The sequence below is a fragment of the Rattus norvegicus genome, chromosome 9 (genome assembly GCF_021556685.1).
Source record: "Rattus norvegicus strain SHRSP/BbbUtx chromosome 9, alternate assembly SHRSP_T2T, whole genome shotgun sequence".
In the NCBI taxonomy this organism is placed as follows: domain Eukaryota; kingdom Metazoa; phylum Chordata; class Mammalia; order Rodentia; family Muridae; genus Rattus; species Rattus norvegicus.
The window spans coordinates 124,323,797-124,339,795 of NC_141542.1; the positions used below are offsets into that span (position 1 = coordinate 124,323,797).

At 44.7% G+C, this 15,999-nt stretch overlaps 1 protein-coding gene across 51 annotated transcripts in view; it reads left to right on the forward strand.

Moving 5' to 3' along the window:
* The window catches only part of Epb41l3 (erythrocyte membrane protein band 4.1-like 3), a 204,447-nt gene extending 188,715 nt beyond the window's left edge, over nucleotides 1–15,732 (forward strand). For 14 of the 51 annotated variants that reach the window (XM_087564427.1, XM_087564438.1, XM_087564439.1 and 11 more), the window contains 11 exons: nucleotides 491–682; nucleotides 6,523–6,597; nucleotides 6,922–7,020; nucleotides 7,993–8,709; nucleotides 9,219–9,341; nucleotides 9,897–10,271; nucleotides 11,554–11,685; nucleotides 12,383–12,481; nucleotides 12,977–13,057; nucleotides 13,335–13,451; nucleotides 14,606–15,732. In XM_087564427.1, the coding sequence (XP_087420553.1) occupies nucleotides 491–682; nucleotides 6,523–6,597; nucleotides 6,922–7,020; nucleotides 7,993–8,709; nucleotides 9,219–9,341; nucleotides 9,897–10,271; nucleotides 11,554–11,685; nucleotides 12,383–12,481; nucleotides 12,977–13,057; nucleotides 13,335–13,445 (2,004 nt within the window). In that variant the 3' untranslated portion in view covers nucleotides 13,446–13,451; nucleotides 14,606–15,732. The remainder of the gene's footprint in view (nucleotides 1–490; nucleotides 683–6,522; nucleotides 6,598–6,921; nucleotides 7,021–7,992; nucleotides 8,710–9,218; nucleotides 9,342–9,896; nucleotides 10,272–11,553; nucleotides 11,686–12,382; nucleotides 12,482–12,976; nucleotides 13,058–13,334; nucleotides 13,452–14,605) is intronic. The other 37 variants (XM_087564457.1, XM_087564458.1, XM_087564459.1 and 34 more) reach the window with 7 other exon arrangements.
* The last annotated feature ends 267 nt before the right edge of the window (nucleotides 15,733–15,999 follow it).

Consider the following 15,999-nt stretch of genomic DNA (forward strand, 5'->3'; position numbering starts at 1 on the left):
TGACCGTGTGCCCAGCTGTCAGCAACGGGGTGATTTCTTGGCTCACTCTGGTTTCTTATTCTCCCCTAGACTTAGCCCCTTTTCCTGCGTGTGTATTTGTTTTAATACTTTCTGGTTACACATAAACCATGCTCCACACTCTGTAGAATTTACCTTTAACTTGTTTTTTTTTTTTTTTGGTTTTTGGTTTTTTATTATTTATTTTTAATGCTTGTGTGAACCTAAATTATTTTTCTTTTTCTTTTCTTTTTTTTTTTTCTTTTCCTGGAAATACTACATTTTCACTAGTGCGTTTGTGGTAGTGTCTTGAAACCTCGATCCAAATCCCATTTCCGTTTGACTGCTAATATGTTTGATATACTTTTAAGAGAAAGAGAGAGAGAGAGAGAGAGAGAGAGAGAGAGAGAGAGAGAGAGAGAGAGAGTGGGGGAGGAGTAGAAAATCACTGTGGAAGTCTGACCGCTGGACTCTTGTCTTGCTCTGACTATAGGAGCTAGATAAAACTCAAGATGAGCTGGTGAAACACCAAACCAATATTAGCGAACTGAAAAGAACCTTCTTAGAAACCTCTACAGAAACTGCCTTAACAAACGAATGGGAAAAGAGGCTCTCCACATCCCCCGTGCGGCTGGCTGCCAGGCAGGAGGATGCGCCCATGATTGAGCCACTTGTACCTGAGGAGGTCAGTATTTCGGCTGGTTGTCTGCTCTGTGGTGCAGGATCTGGGACTAGGCAGAGGGGTGGTGACCTCTGGAACAGTAGGTGTTCAGGGCTCCCAAGAAAGCTACCAGGTAAAGAGAGCAGGTGGCTAAAGGGTGCAGGGGACCTCAGCCTCAGATGGAGCTGATAACTGGGCAAGTTCAGGGGACTCCAGAGCTCATTGCCAGGTTCTTACCCGGACTTTCAGTTTTATACTTGGGAGAAGCTGGTGATCTCTTAATGAGCCGGTGCCTTCTGTAAACACACTTTCCTCTCCTACGTTGAGAATTGCCCACGAACACTCGTGTCTTCTTCTCGTTGATGAGAAGATGAGACTGTCTGCTGTTTAAATGAGAGAAGTTGATAGCACGTCAGGACAGACGTCCCTCTGGCATACAATACTGGGCTTTTATTTAATTTAATGTCTTTTATTTTAATCGTAACTGGTTATTTTAACCAACTCTAAATCAGTGATTCTTTCCTTTTTTCAAGTGAGAGAAGCCCCCCCTTTTTCAGTAAAACTTTCTCAGATAAGAAAAACTGACTTTAAATTACAGAATGGGGACAGCTGTGTCACCCCAGGGCTCACACTCAGCTTGTGTAGTGACCATTCAGTCACCCACTAGAGAGCATCCTGCTCTCTTTCAAAATAAATCGTTTCTGGAAATTGCATCTTTGGAGCGCCGCCATATTGATTGCCCTCCTTATCAAGATCCTTTCATTGTGAGATGCTTGCCCAAGAAGCTGTGTTAGAATGGAAAGTTAAAACTCCAGCTGCTGTGTGAGAGAAAGCCATTAAGCAGTCCCGTATATGCATTTGCTAAGTCCTTGCAGAGAGAATAAGAATCAAATTACATGTATTGTTCAACATCTCCTTATCCTCCTTTGAACACTGTTTATCAAAAGTTGCCAGTATCTCATTATCACTGTATTCATGACAAAGCCTGTCCCGGATGAAAAGAGAAGAGATGGATACCCATTCGAGTTACTGTGAGGAAGTTATTTTTTCCCTTAGGTAGAATAAAAGTATTGTCACCAAAGTCTCCCCGTACCATTAAACACCGGTTGTTCCACTCAAATTGCTTAAGTACCGGGAGACAGAGTTTCACATTTGTCGATTTAATCGTTATTGCCTTTGCATTATCAAGAAGGGCACTAACCGACTAAGGAAATGACTCCTTGGTTAATAAAGCACTTGCTGTGCGATCCTGAGGACAGGAGTTTGGGTCTCCAAAATGCTTCCTAAAGCCAGATGTGGAGTGTGTCTCTGTAGTCCCAGAGTCCATGCTGAGAAAAGAGCCAGAAACCAAGGAGTCCCCAGAAGGCCCTGAGCCACCTGGGTTGGCACACGCAGCAGTGAACAACAGACCCTGTCTCAAACATGCTAGAAGACAAGAACTAGAACCCATACACGCCGTGACACGTGTGTGCCTCACTCACGCACATATACACGTGTGTGCACTCGAGCATGACCACACACACTTTATTTCAGTTATCTCTTTTGGATACAGTGTTCTGGCTCTGAACATGTTAGAGCTTAAGTTATAAATACACAAAACAAAGAGCCACCAAAGCAAAACAGAGAAAAACGAAAGGCCAGCATCCCTTTCCATGATGATACTGGACAAAGTCACGGTTGATATACTTTCTGAATGATAATTTGGGTAATTGGAGATGTTAATAAATGCAAAGACTTTAAAAGTCAAAGACATAAGACTGAAAAAAAAGACATAAGACTGATTAAAACCTTTTACTCTCGACCTAAAGGTTTGTTTTTTTAAAGATTTATTTTATTTAGCTGAGTGTGCTGTCTTCAGACACACCAGAAAAGGGCATCGGATCTCACTACAGATGGTTGTGAGCCACCATGTCGTTGCTGGGAATTGAACTCAGGACCTCTAGAAGAGCAGTCAGTGCTCTTAACCACTGAGCTGTTTCTCCAGCCCAAAACCTTTCACTCTTGAATCTTAGGGAATGGTGTTGAATTAGTAATCGAAGGAGATGGTGCTCTGAATGGTCCGTAGATAGCCATGCCTTCTGTGTCCATGCAAACAACAGAGACAGCCCAGAAAGGTCTTTTCAACCGAATAGAAACATCCCTTTGTAGTTCAGAGCAGGCCCAGTGTGGCTACTCTTCACTCTCCCCTGAAGTGTGCAGGAGTTCCATATGCCATCACTCTCTTACACAGATGAAATCAGGAGGCGCTTGTCTGAGTATAATGAGCTTGAGAGTGAGGCATGCTGGATAGCCAGAGTGAGAGCAGTCTTCACATGGCCCAAGCCAGGCAGAGCGACCTCTACACTCCTAGGACCAGACTAGGACCAGACAGTTGTCAGTGACTGTAGTTCAGCCCAGAGCCCTAAAGATACACTTAAAAGCAATTGAAACATTCCTGTTGTCCGAATCAACTCCAGTAACTATGTTTGCACCTTGGCTTTTCCTTCTGGCTTTCTGAAAAGCAGGCAATCGTTTTAGCCTGCACCTAGGCATGTACAAAACCTATTGGTTCACAGACACATAAGCAATCAGTTTTTTTTGTTTTTTGTTTTGGATGGGAACTGTTTCTCAAAGAATATCTATTATTTGGTATCTCTCTATTATTTGATGTGGCCACTTTAATTATCCAGTGCAGAAAGAAGCCCGGTTATGCCTACAGAGTAATATTTAATTTATTCTTTAATTGACATCCCAAATAAAATAGTGCTATTTCGTGTCAGAACCAGGAAGAGACTTAGATTCAAATTTATGGCCCAACTTAAATGGTTTCTGCTTTGTTTTTGTCTTTTGGTGAATTCCGGTGAGAAAACGATATGTTGGGGGGGAAAAAATCTAATAACTTATTTTTAACGTAGTTTTCTTTTCATCTGTAGTGATTGAATGCCAACCGTTATTTCTGTAAGATGCTACCACTTGTGAACAATTAGGAAGATACTGAGGTCAACTGTGTAGTGAACTAATAATGGTTATTATTGACTAATAATAGTGACTATATAACGACTGATAATGATTACTCTGAGAATGCCATGTGTTCACTGTTTGTGAGGTCAGACGTTGCTTGCTGGTGTGTCCACGTTTCATACGTCTGAGTGAAGAAACAGCAGAGAAATAGCAGAGGTGCCCCCAAAGCAGTGGATAAAATCACTCCCTCACGACACTAGCAACAGATTGGTTCGTGTAAACGAGGCGTGTGATCAGAACCACTGAGGACTGAGTTTCCACAATGACCCTGCACATGGCTCATGGGCCAAGCACACGGGCTCTTTGACTGTTACTTGGATACCCAGATTTTCCAAATCCCGATTAAAAGAGCGGTGTTAATACCTGTGCAGAACCAGGATTGTCCCTCTCTCCGTGTGAGTGCTGAGCTCACAGATGCACTTCCCGTGTGATATGGGGAGCCCGATACACGTAGTGAGCCTAAGACAGTACAGATAGATAATGATTGGTTGACTCCCATTATTGGCAGCATTCATATTTTCAACTTCACCCACTCTCTCACATGTATTAGTAGGAAACATTAATAATCCAGAGGTTAGTTTGTGAATTTTGGACTTGGCCATCCAAGTACACTGCAGAGTAATGGTTAGCCATTCGATAAAAATGGCTGTCAAGGGGCTGGGGATTTAGCTCAGTGGTAGAGCGCTTACCTAGGAAGCGCAAGGCCCTGGGTTCGATCCCCAGCTCCGAAAAAAAAGAACCAAAAAAAAAAATGGCTGTCACGTGCTCGTGACTGTCTGCTTGGCTGTCGTGAAGGCTCCTGTGTAGAGAATTCGCATTCATCAGACGCATGTCACTTCATTAGTAGAGGCGACCGCTGGGTTACAAATGTTAGCTGCTTCTGTTATTGACACACAGTTCTAAACATGACTTGTTGACGTGTCCAACCGCAGGCACGTGTTTCTTAAAATTAGGGTTTCGTTGGTTATTTTTCAGCCAGGACATTTCCTGGAAACCACCATTTAGTTGCCAGACTTTTGCCCCTAGCTTTTATCTTTGGGTTAACATTTATCTCAGTCATTGTAATTAGAGGTCTAAATTTTTTTTTCTGGAAGAGCACCTATAATTTTGATCTTCTCTTCCTGCTCCCCACTTCCATTTGAAAAAAAAATAGAGGCTGTGAGTGAGAAATGTTTTTTTTATATATCTGCATTTAATAATTGCAGTAATAGTCTTCCTCCAGAATTGCAACAGGATGAGAATTATTTTTCTCCTATGAAAATTGGTTACTCACCGCTCTTTTAAAAAGAATCATCTGAGAATAGTATTGTCACTATCTATAGTAGGCCCTGCAGAATGTTCTAGATGTTCCCCTACAACCTCCTATAGGCAAGCAGTTCAGCGTTGTCCTTACTAAATGACTAGTAGACAAACCAAGTCACTTCAATAGGGCTGATTAGGTTGGGAGGCAGACCGTGTATAGAATTTAATTCTAAACATATCCAACTGTGTTGGCTGTTTCTGTGAGTGGCACGTGGTTCTGAATGTGGGCTAACCTCTAGTTTCCTAAAAGTATAAAGTTTATGATGATACTGTTAAAAGAATTCCATTCTTCCAGAGATTTGGAAATTTGCCTGATTAGTTTTTTAAGGTTAATTTTTAAAAATATTCTTTCTGTCCCTACCGTATGGAGTTGTACGCCCTGCAGAGTCTGGCCTAATAGTAATGGGATTACCATGTGAATTAGGTCTGTTTAAGGGTAACGGAAGTAACAAAGGGGTCACTTAAAACTCCAGGGTTGCTTCCTATATCAAAGGATGATGTAGTTCCTCAATTCTATACATTAGAGAAAACCACGGTTTGATATAAAGTTTCCAATCAGATCATCTGAAATTAACTTTAAAATCATTTATTCACTGTAGGGTAGATGTTCAAACAAAGCCTGACTCTCGTTTGCTTAGTGGCCAGCAAAGACGTCTTTCCAAAACTAACTGGGTTTATTCAAGTGAATGGTGTCCCGGTTTGCTTTCTGTACTGTGATTTCAAAAAAAAAAAAAAAAAAAAAAGCACTCTGCCCAGAAGCAACTTAAGGGACAAAGAGACTTATTTGGCTTATCTAGTTCCCAGTCCGTCACTGAAGGGAGTCAGGGTAGGATTCAAGCAGAGTCCATGGAGTAGTCTCCCTGATGATTCACCCGCAGGTTCAAGCTTAGCTCTCTTTCTCGTGCATCCCAGAACCCTCTGCCCAGGGAATGACATCACCTACACAAATAACACTCAAGACAGTCCCCCACAGATACACCTGCAGGCCAGTCTGACCTGGGGGGCTGGGGGATTTACCAGCTGACGTTTTTTCCTTCTCAAATGACTCCATTCTATCAAGTTAACCGTTAAAGCTAACCAGGACAAGTGGCTAACAGGCCAACCACATGTGTACACATTTTCTTCATTACCAAGCAACATGTGAGTGAGGAAGGATATGGTTGGCTACTTGGGAGAAGCAAAGAGAGTGTTTCCTCCTAACTTACCTTTAGAAATATTTTCCTCACACTTCCTCTCAGTACTATGAGGGCTATGATAGGGACCCATAGAAATGCTAGGAAACCCTTCCCATCGCTCTCGTGTGTTCTGTGTCTGTGGAAATGTAAAAAATGTTGGGAGTTGTGTGAGCATCCATATCAGAAAATAGCACTGCCCTCTCCTCTAGGTAGGCTTATTAACACTCGCAATGGCTCTAGATCGGTTTTTACTTTTCTCAAATTCATACTTCTTCAAGGAGGTCATGAATGATGTGCATGTGTATGAGACACGGCATTGCTTCCTAACTCATCTTTCTGGAAAATGTCTACTTCCTCTTCCCCAACCCAACCCTTCTATTCAAACAGACCAAAGAAGAGAGAGAGATTTCTGAGAAAGTTGTATTTTTACAGCAAGGAACCTCGCCATTCCTTGAGTCTCAGGTAAAAGGCAAACACGGGGTAGTTGCATAAAGGATCACTCTCCAGCATCATCAGAATGTCTAGTTTTTACGTCCTTAGTGTTTCTTGTCGGAAGCTAAGGTGGGTATGTTAATTCGCTTAGGCTTTGGGGAGGGGAATTTTCTGAGCGTGTCCATAGTCGATTACCTATGGCTTATGACTTCTACATGGCAAAAGTTGCTTCGAAGCTTCAGTTCTACTTGTGGTAATCGTGGCCTCCACGGTGCCTGTTTTATGGAAGCTGCTGCTGTAAATGGCCTTTGACTGGTTTTGAACACGCTGAACTTACACTGGTTTCCTTACTAGCCAAGTGTGACTAAGAAAACGCGGGAGGGAGTCTCTGCTGATTCTGCGGCCACCTCCCATCAAATAATCTTCCAGAAAAGCGTCCCATCGACCCTAGAGGTTATTTTTTCCAATTCATTTCCTTTTTACCCCAACAACAGCATGTAGATCAACCTGTAATTATTTTTTGCTTCACATAAACATGTGTCCAGATTCAAGTTCTCAGGCAACAGTAAATGCAGACGAGAGAGCACCTTGAGTGTGAGGCGTGAAACACGGTGCTCAGCTGTCCCTACCTTGGTCGCCCTTCCTTCTTTAACCTGGCAGGCAGCCTAGCTGTTAGCCCATCTTACCCTCTTAGATTCCATGTAGGCCAAGGTTTCTCCCTAGTTGGAACTAGTGCTAAAGAAAGCGGGAGAGAAACTACTGAGACATCGGACCATAGTTAAGATTGGAACACCCTAAAAGCCACTAAGTCTTATCTATAAAAGGATGATCCGGTCAGTAGTATCACGTCAGGGGAAGTGCCATTCCAGTGCCTTGAATCCAGGTGCATTCAGTGTGCGTTGATGTCATATATCGTCACGAGTTGATGTCCCTAGATAAGGACTTTGCATGTGTGGAAAATGGTTTTTACAGAAACTTGGAGGACACCGGCAACTTCCTTGTGAAAAATACCAGTATGCGGAGCGCCGTGTAACAGCAGCAAACAAGGAAATGTGTCTTTTGTACTTATATGTGTGTTCAAGGATAGGGAGCTCAGTTATACCATCCAACCTTAGATTAAAAAGCAACCAGATGCCAACCATAGGGTCAATAGGTTTTTTATAAAATTCATTGTCAAAATACATTCCTATTTGAAGAAACTTAAAATTGGAACGCTGCCTCATAGAACATATTCTAGGTTGAAATTAGTAGATTTTAGGTGAACAAAGACTGAGGTCACAAATCCTTAGATGACAGCAGTCCTTTGCTTCTGTCCTGTCCCATGCCTGAGTGTAGGTTATGCTCTGACATTTTAGTAAAGAATTCTTATTTTAGAAACCGGATACCATGGGCTATTCTAACTTAGCTTTTATATTTCGAATATAGGGCACAGAGGATTGGGTTATTGTAGACAAAATACCCACTGAGGTAGTTGATGGTGATTCGAAAAAGATTGTGACTTACAAGGTGGTGACCGTGAGCAGTAAAACTGGGGAGATCCCAGCCGACTTGCTAAAATCGGGCATGGTAGACATGTATGGCTTCGACGACTTGGCCAGAGAAATGCAGCTCAAAGAAGAGAACAAGCAGAAGGTATACACGCTGGGGAAATCCTATGACACTGTCTCCGGAAGAATCGTCACCATGACTGGGAAAGCTAAAGACAGCGAGAGAGGACCGCAGCCCTCCACGCTGGAAGGCCTGCAGAAGATGGAGAGTGGTGCCTCGGAGGCCCTGAGGGTGGGCCCCCTGTTGGTGGAATACGAGGTCCTGGAAGCCCTGACAGAGAAATCCGGAAGAGCACCCGAGGTCCAGACCCCGAAGCGGAGATTGTCAGAATCCCTGGCACCCATCAAGGAGGCTGAATCTCGTCGGCAAAGCCCTGAGGAAGATGATACCCAGAAGGCTCCAAAGCTGGGAGAGGATGCACCTGCCCACCTCCGGTCCAGCAAAACCCAGCAGGTGCCGGAGTGTGAGGTCCTCAAGGTGGGGCCCTTTGGCCCTCGCAGGAAGAGCCTGTCTGAGTGGCGGTACTCCCGAGAGCCGGCCTTTACAGTAGCTACTGCTCACTACGTCACCGAGTCGTCCGCATCCCAAGTGGTGGTAACCAGTGGCTCTCATTCGGTCACCGCTTAAGATTCCAGCATGACAGTTTCTGAAACGGCGCCCTTCCACCCTGAACCTTTTCCGTTTCTCTTGCCGCTTAGCTTTATGTTGAGAGCAGCAGCGAGCCCAGCTTACCCTTTTTTTTTTTCCCTTCCAATGATTAAATCAATATTGCAGTCCAAAGTCAGCATTAAAACATTTTCCCATTTTATTTCCAGCTGCTCATTCCCAAGGTGCGATGATGCTTCTGTGGCTTGCAATGATGAGGGGAAGTGACCAGCTTAGATCGCCACCACCCTGATCCCAATAACTCTCTGCTTTAGCACACGAGGGCTCCGTCGCCTAGTCCGCTCCATTACGCCCCGTTCTTTTCTGTTTCTAAGCTCTGTTCCTGGACTCCTTCCTTCCTGCTCCCTTTCCTCTGCCTCCAGTTTTGTCTAACAAGCTGCAACTATGTGTCCTAGCTGTCTTTCTCCTCCTTGACTCTCATTTCTTTATTCACTCAGACTAAACAATCTTCTGGGGAGAAGCTCATGGATGGCTCGGAGATCCTCAGTCTATTAGAGTCTGCGAGGAAACCCACAGAGTTCATAGGAGGGGTTTCATCTACTACCCAGAGCTGGGTGCAGGTGGCCATTTGTTTCTGAATGTATCCATTTGCTTTGCTTTGTGAGTTTGTGGTGGATGGGTGCGCTCCTAGGTGCATGCATTGAGTATGTGTGTGTTTTGCATGCAAGCCGCCTTGCCTTCCTGCATCCCAAAGGTGTCCTCAGTTGCGCTTTGGCTGCTCCATGTATCCATCGTGTTCCTTCCACTCCACTTCAAGAACGTGCTTCCTGTACTCAAAAGCAACTGTGTCAGGAGACTTCAATAGCGTTTAACTTTTAAAAACATTTTGTCTCATCTGTTGGGTCTAAGAAAATGCTCTTCCTTTCTTTTCTCTACTTGTGTATTTTTTGACTGTGCTCCGAGGAAGCTATGCAAGACCCAGTGTGTATATCAAAGAGGCTCACCTCAGAGCTGGTGAGAGGAAGGAAGGAAAGCTAATTTTTATTTCCATCAGCATTTGTGCCTGTGAGCTCTTGATGGTGGCTGTGAACATCCTAGCAGGGGAACTTCAGGGGTTTTGTTTGTTTCATTTTATAAAAGGTCACCCACCCAGACCCTGTACTCTTCCCATACAGAAACTGGAAACGAAGACTGAGACCATTGAAACAGAGGTGGAACCCACCCCACACCCTCAGCCCCTCAGCACGGAGAAGGTGTTGCAGGAAACGGTGCTGGTAGAGGAGAGGCACGTGATGAACGTGCACGCCAGTGGGGACGCTTCTCACACAGCCAGGGATGATGTGGATGCCACAGAATCAGCACCCGCAGACCGTCACAGTGGGAATGGGAAGGAGGGCTCTTCTGTGACAGAAGCAGCTAAGGAACAGAGAGGAGAGGAGGCTGACAAGTCTGCCCCGGAGCAGGAACAACCAGCCACTGTCTCCCAGGAGGAGGATCAGGTGTCGGCCATCCACTCTTCTGAGGGTTTGGAACAAAAGTCTCATTTTGAGGTAAGTGGTCGTTACTCTCTTCCTGTGATGCCGAGATTCAGATCGGAGTTAACGTGCAGCTAGATTTAACGTTACGCCCCGTCGTGCACGGCCTTTAGTCTTTCTTTCTGTTCTTTTCCTTTGCATCACATGTCAGGGTTTCCACGATTTTGGTTCACAGAAACTAGTAGTGTTGATGTGTAATTCTAGGATGCGATTTCTGTCTTTGAAATTATGACTGTGAAAACACGGGAGACCCATGATTACACATTGAAGATTTGGAGGGCCACGAAGATGGCTCAGTGGCTAGCAGTGCTTGGCACACAAGCCTGAGGACCTCAGTTCAATCCCTGGTCCCTGGGACTTACGGTGGAAGGGGAGAACCATGTTCTGAGAGTTGTCCTCTAAAATACACACACACACACACACACACACACACACACACACACACATACACACATATACATGCATATACACATGCACACATACATACACATATACACATATACATACATATACATACACATATGTACATACACATGTGTACATATGCACACGTATATACAAAAATACATACATGCACAACATACATACATGCACACATATATACATATACACATATGTACACATACACATATATACATACACAAATACCAACACATATACACACAAATACACATACCTATACACACATATGCATACACACATACACATACATATACACATGCACATATACACATATACCCACACATATACACATATATATACACATACACATACATACCCACATACCCACACATATACACACATATACATACACATGTACACATACACACACTAATAATAATAGATTTTAAAAAGAAAACTTGGCATTTATTTCTGATCTATTATTGACTTTACTAGGAATACCAGAAATCTCTCCTCCCACTTACAGAACCTCATCCTTTATCCTTTTACTGAGATTCTCCAAACATCGGTGGGTGGCAACCGATGATGTAATACTTGCCTCATCATCCTTGGTTGCTAATTTAAGAACTCATCTATAAGTTTAACAGCATCAGTGTTCGCATATGCGATTGGGCAGAAGGAAGAGCTTATTCTTTAATTTCCTTTCAAATGTTTCCATTGCCTTGAACAATCTACATTAGCAACACTGTAACTCGGAGAGACTAACGTAGATTTGTTCTGTGCCACGAACCCCACGTCACCCCCTCACTTAGTCCTGAGCACAGTGAACCAAGAGCAAGCAGCTCAGATTGTGCGCCCGCCTCCATAACCTCTCCCCTTGCTTCCCACGATACAGTCGTCCACTGTGAAGGTAGAAAGCATAAGTGTGGGCAGTGTCTCTCCAGGAGGAGTGAAGCTAGAGACCTCTACCAAGGAGGTGCCAGTGGTCCACACAGAGACGAAAACCATCACGTACGAGTCTTCTCAGGTAAGACGGTCTGTGAGAACCTGGCGACTGCATGGCTTTGGGCATTCAAGTTTAACTACATGGCATCAGTCTAAGAGGCTGGAGGATCCTGCAGCCAAGCCTCGTCTTGAAGAACAGTGCAGTGCAACCGTTAGTTTGATCGCTGATTATGGAGGTGTCGGTGCTCAGCCTGGGCCTCAGATAACCTGAGTGTACAGCTATGGATAAGGAAGAGGGCTCACTCAGCCACACTCAGCTCACATTTATTAAGTCTCAGTTTGTTGACCCTCATTGCCTAGAGCTTACTCTTGGCAGCTCTCACCTTTCATCTGAACTGTGCAAGGATGGTGAGAAGCAACTGTTCCTTCCGAAGAAGCGTGTTCCTTCCGTGGGTGCTGCGGTCCCTCACCTAGAGTTACAACATCTGCTTGTAACTTGCGAATGTCCTCGGCACCATTTAAATAATCTCTAGGTGGCTTGGACAGCCTTGCACAACATGAATGCTGAGCGGGCAGTTGTCACGCTCCGCTACTTGGCCAGGGTCTGCACACGTTCGGTCTGCTTGCAGATAGATTTGAGTGTTTTTCTGTCTGTGGTTGATTGAGTCCTAGGTGGGAGGGCTGTGTTCACTCACTGTAGTGCATTAAAGAACAGACCAGTCCTGAGGAGAGGAAATATAACGGTGCCCGTGTGCTCTGTGTGTTCCTGTCTCGCTTAGGTCGATCCTGGGGCAGATCTGGAGCCAGGTGTGCTAATGAGCGCCCAAACGATCACGTCTGAAACCACGAGTACTACCACCACCACACATATCACCAAAGTAAGTGGGGAGACACCCGACAGCGTTCCTGACCACTGGGGAAAGCCATCGCTCCTCAGAGCCTTGGACAGATTAGGCTGCACAGATAGCTCTATTAAAGTGAGCTCTAATCTTCATAGAACCAGGGGAAGGAGGGGATATGGGAGAGGGGGGAAAGGGGATAACATTTGAAAAGTAAATACATAAAACACCCAGTAAAAAAAACGCTTAATACAAAAAAGTAAGCTTAAAAACACATGTATTTACCGTGCATCTCCCACGGTATGCTAATTTCTGTTGAGGGTCCTCAGTGTTCTCTCCAGTGGTGGGCGTAGAGTGGATCTCACAGAAACTGGCCCTACCAAACCCGAAGAACTCAACCCTACCCTCACTTTTGAAAGTAAACACGTTAAACGTCTGTGGTCGACTCCTATTTTAGTTCTATAAGATCGAATGGCAGCTAGGCCTCCCCGTCACCCCAGCGGATAGCTCACAGAGCTCTTCTGCTTCCTTTAGACTGTGAAAGGAGGCATTTCGGAGACGAGGATTGAGAAGCGAATAGTCATCACGGGAGATGCCGACATTGACCATGACCAGGTAGTATGGGCGAGACGGTAAACGCTCTGTCAGAGGGGTAAACGTGACCATGTTGGCCCTTTGGGTTCCCAGTGCTAATCTTCCCAGCCCAGTGCGTATTCGACAATAAGTTTCCGAGTTAACCTTCCAGTAGATGCCTTTGACCCCTCCCTCGACCGTTGTGCCTCGGTGTTAGCTGTGGGGATAGATTTAGCGTGTGTAAGTCTACATCTTGCTACCGCTCATGCATGTCCCACCTCCTTTTTGTTTTTGCCCTCCTGTGATTTCCCGGGGATAGGCGCTGGCTCAGGCAATTAAAGAGGCCAAAGAGCAGCACCCCGACATGTCAGTAACCAAAGTAGTGGTCCATAAAGAGACAGAAATCACACCAGAAGATGGAGAGGATTGACCGCAGGTAAGAGGTGGCACGGATTCTCCAGGCTGGCCTCGGTGGCATGCGGCATGGGGCACTCCCTCCCACCCTTCGCCTGACCTGCCCTCTCCCTCATTCTCTCACTGGCGCCTGTCGGGCCTGGCAAGCAAGAAGGAGGAGAACTGTTTCGTGGGTCCCGGGTTGTAGAGGTTCAGTCTTCAGGGTTGTGTCGGCACCCACTCAAGTGAGGGGGAAAGGGGGCACCCATGCCAGTGAGAGGAAAAGGGAAAGGAGGCTCCTTGCTTGCACAGGCCTTACTGCCGCCACTCTCGCCGTCTGGGCTTCCCCTTGTCCTCGTTACCCAAATTTGAATTGTCAAATTTGACTTCCCCTGCCCTTCTGCCTGGTAAGAACCACGGCGGGTTCTAACGACTAGCTGAATCCATGTTTCAGCTTGGAGCTGTAGAGGGATTAGCCGTGCCCCTTCCTGCTTTTGATACAGCATCGCCCCTTGGAAGCGCCCTCACGCTTCCAAGATAAATGTCTGTGCCTCCGACTGTTTGGTTTGGTTCGGAACTGAGCACTAACTTTTTTTTTTTTTTTTGAATGTCTTATATCTCCTGCATTTCGTGAGTGACTTTCTCTGGGGTACACTGTTTTGTCTGGGGGTTGGGGGAGGGGGCAAACATGCAGACCTGTGGTTCTGTTTCCTTCCTGGAAGTGCATGCCTTGCCAAGCTGTGTGGTCGGCGTGGTGAGCAAACTGTACCCTCTGTGTGCACAGCCTTGTCGTGTATGCCGACCCGCCATGCAGACACTCAGGTGGCCGTGCGCATCCCTGGGTGTGCTGTGAATGCTGACTAATGCCCTTGTAGCAACTTGCTCCTGTGCTTCTGGAATAAGACATTGAAAAGGATTTTTTTTTCCGGTTTCATCTCAGGTTTAGCATTTAGATTCATGAGTAATATCTCTTTAAAATAAGAAAGTAAATGCTAAACCCACTCAGATTTAAGTTAATACAATTCTTGAAAACAAAAGGGAATGAAAGATCGTTCCCCCCACTCCCCCGCAGTGGGCTTGGATGATGCAGTTTTCAGGCTGCCGATGTGAGCACTCGAGCTTCCGAGGTACTTTTTGTGACTACTCAGATGTTTTCCAACGAGAAAGTAGTGAAATCTTTTTTTTCTCCTCCCACAGGAATAACTCAGCTAGCACGTGAACCCAGTCGTGTAAGCCGTCAGGAAAACCGGAGCCTATGTGGGATTCCCTCTTCTAACCCAACTGACTCATAACCGTCCGTGGAAAATTCCGATCCAGGAAAGCTGACTTTGACCGTTAGATGAAAGACCCTGGCAGAGAGATCTTCCCATAATAAAGCAATCCAAAATCAGCATCATTAAACTGATACTGCATGAAGCAACGATAAAAAAAAATCACAAAGGAGCAGCACTTTTAATTTTCACCAAAATATCTCCGTTTTCAACTCTACCTGCACGTTCATAACCAACAGTGTAAGCCGTGATCTCATGTAACCCATCGACAACTCATGCCTTTCCTAGTTTATTATTAAAAGTCTCAACAAAGTTGCAGTTTCATAGATGACAAATTCTCTGTTTACAATAAATGGTAATCACCCTACAATGCTGTCAGCCGTCTAGGTCCTTCTGGTGTGTCAGATTTACCCCAGATTAGATGTGCCAATAACCAACCTTATCCAGTAAACAACTTGAATCGTGTCCTTGTCTAATCTGGTTTTGTTATTCTCGCCCATAAGCAGTTACAACTCTCTGACCCTCTAGAAATGTTTAATGCTTACAAACCTTGCTTTATGTCTCTAATTTGCTGTAAGGTAGCATTGGTTTTAGCACACTGATGTGGTTTCTTCTTCCACACTTGCTCTGGTCTCTATTCGACCCAGAAAGATTCCCAGAATTACCTAAGCAAACCCTCAATAATGTAAATTATCATTTGTGTGGGAAGAAAATACATATTTTTTGTTAGTTTATAATATTATGAAAATTCACTCCAGGGAATACCTGTCTGGCTACCTTTACTTTCTGTTCTTTTTTCTTTTTCATTGATTTTTTTTTTCTTCTTTTACTTGAACAAAAAGGTGTTTTATTTACAAATCTGGTCCATACTTACAATCTAGTTCAGAACCAAGCCTTAAATTGTACAGAATTTCCACTGTAATTAAAATATTTAGTGTTCAGTTATAAATAGCCTCCAGAAAGATATATTGTCCACTACACTGTCAACTGCATCACAGCCCGTCGTGAATGATGTCACCGCATCGCGAAATAAAAATGGCAAATGCATTGAAAGCTCTCGTCTCCAGTGTGGAGTGGTTGCCATTCTGTGTGGTTTTAGTGCCCAGAGTTCACACGCACCTCATGCCTCACATCCAAGGCCCCGTCTGACTGAAATTCGGAATGATCCTGTAGTCGGGGTTAGAGATTCACACATTCACTCTGTGGTATGCAGACTTTGATGGGTTAGGGATGATAGCAAAATACATTTATATAAATATTCAGTTCCCTACAATGGCTTCAAAAGGGCCATTGTGGGCTGTCATATTTCAGTTCTAGGAG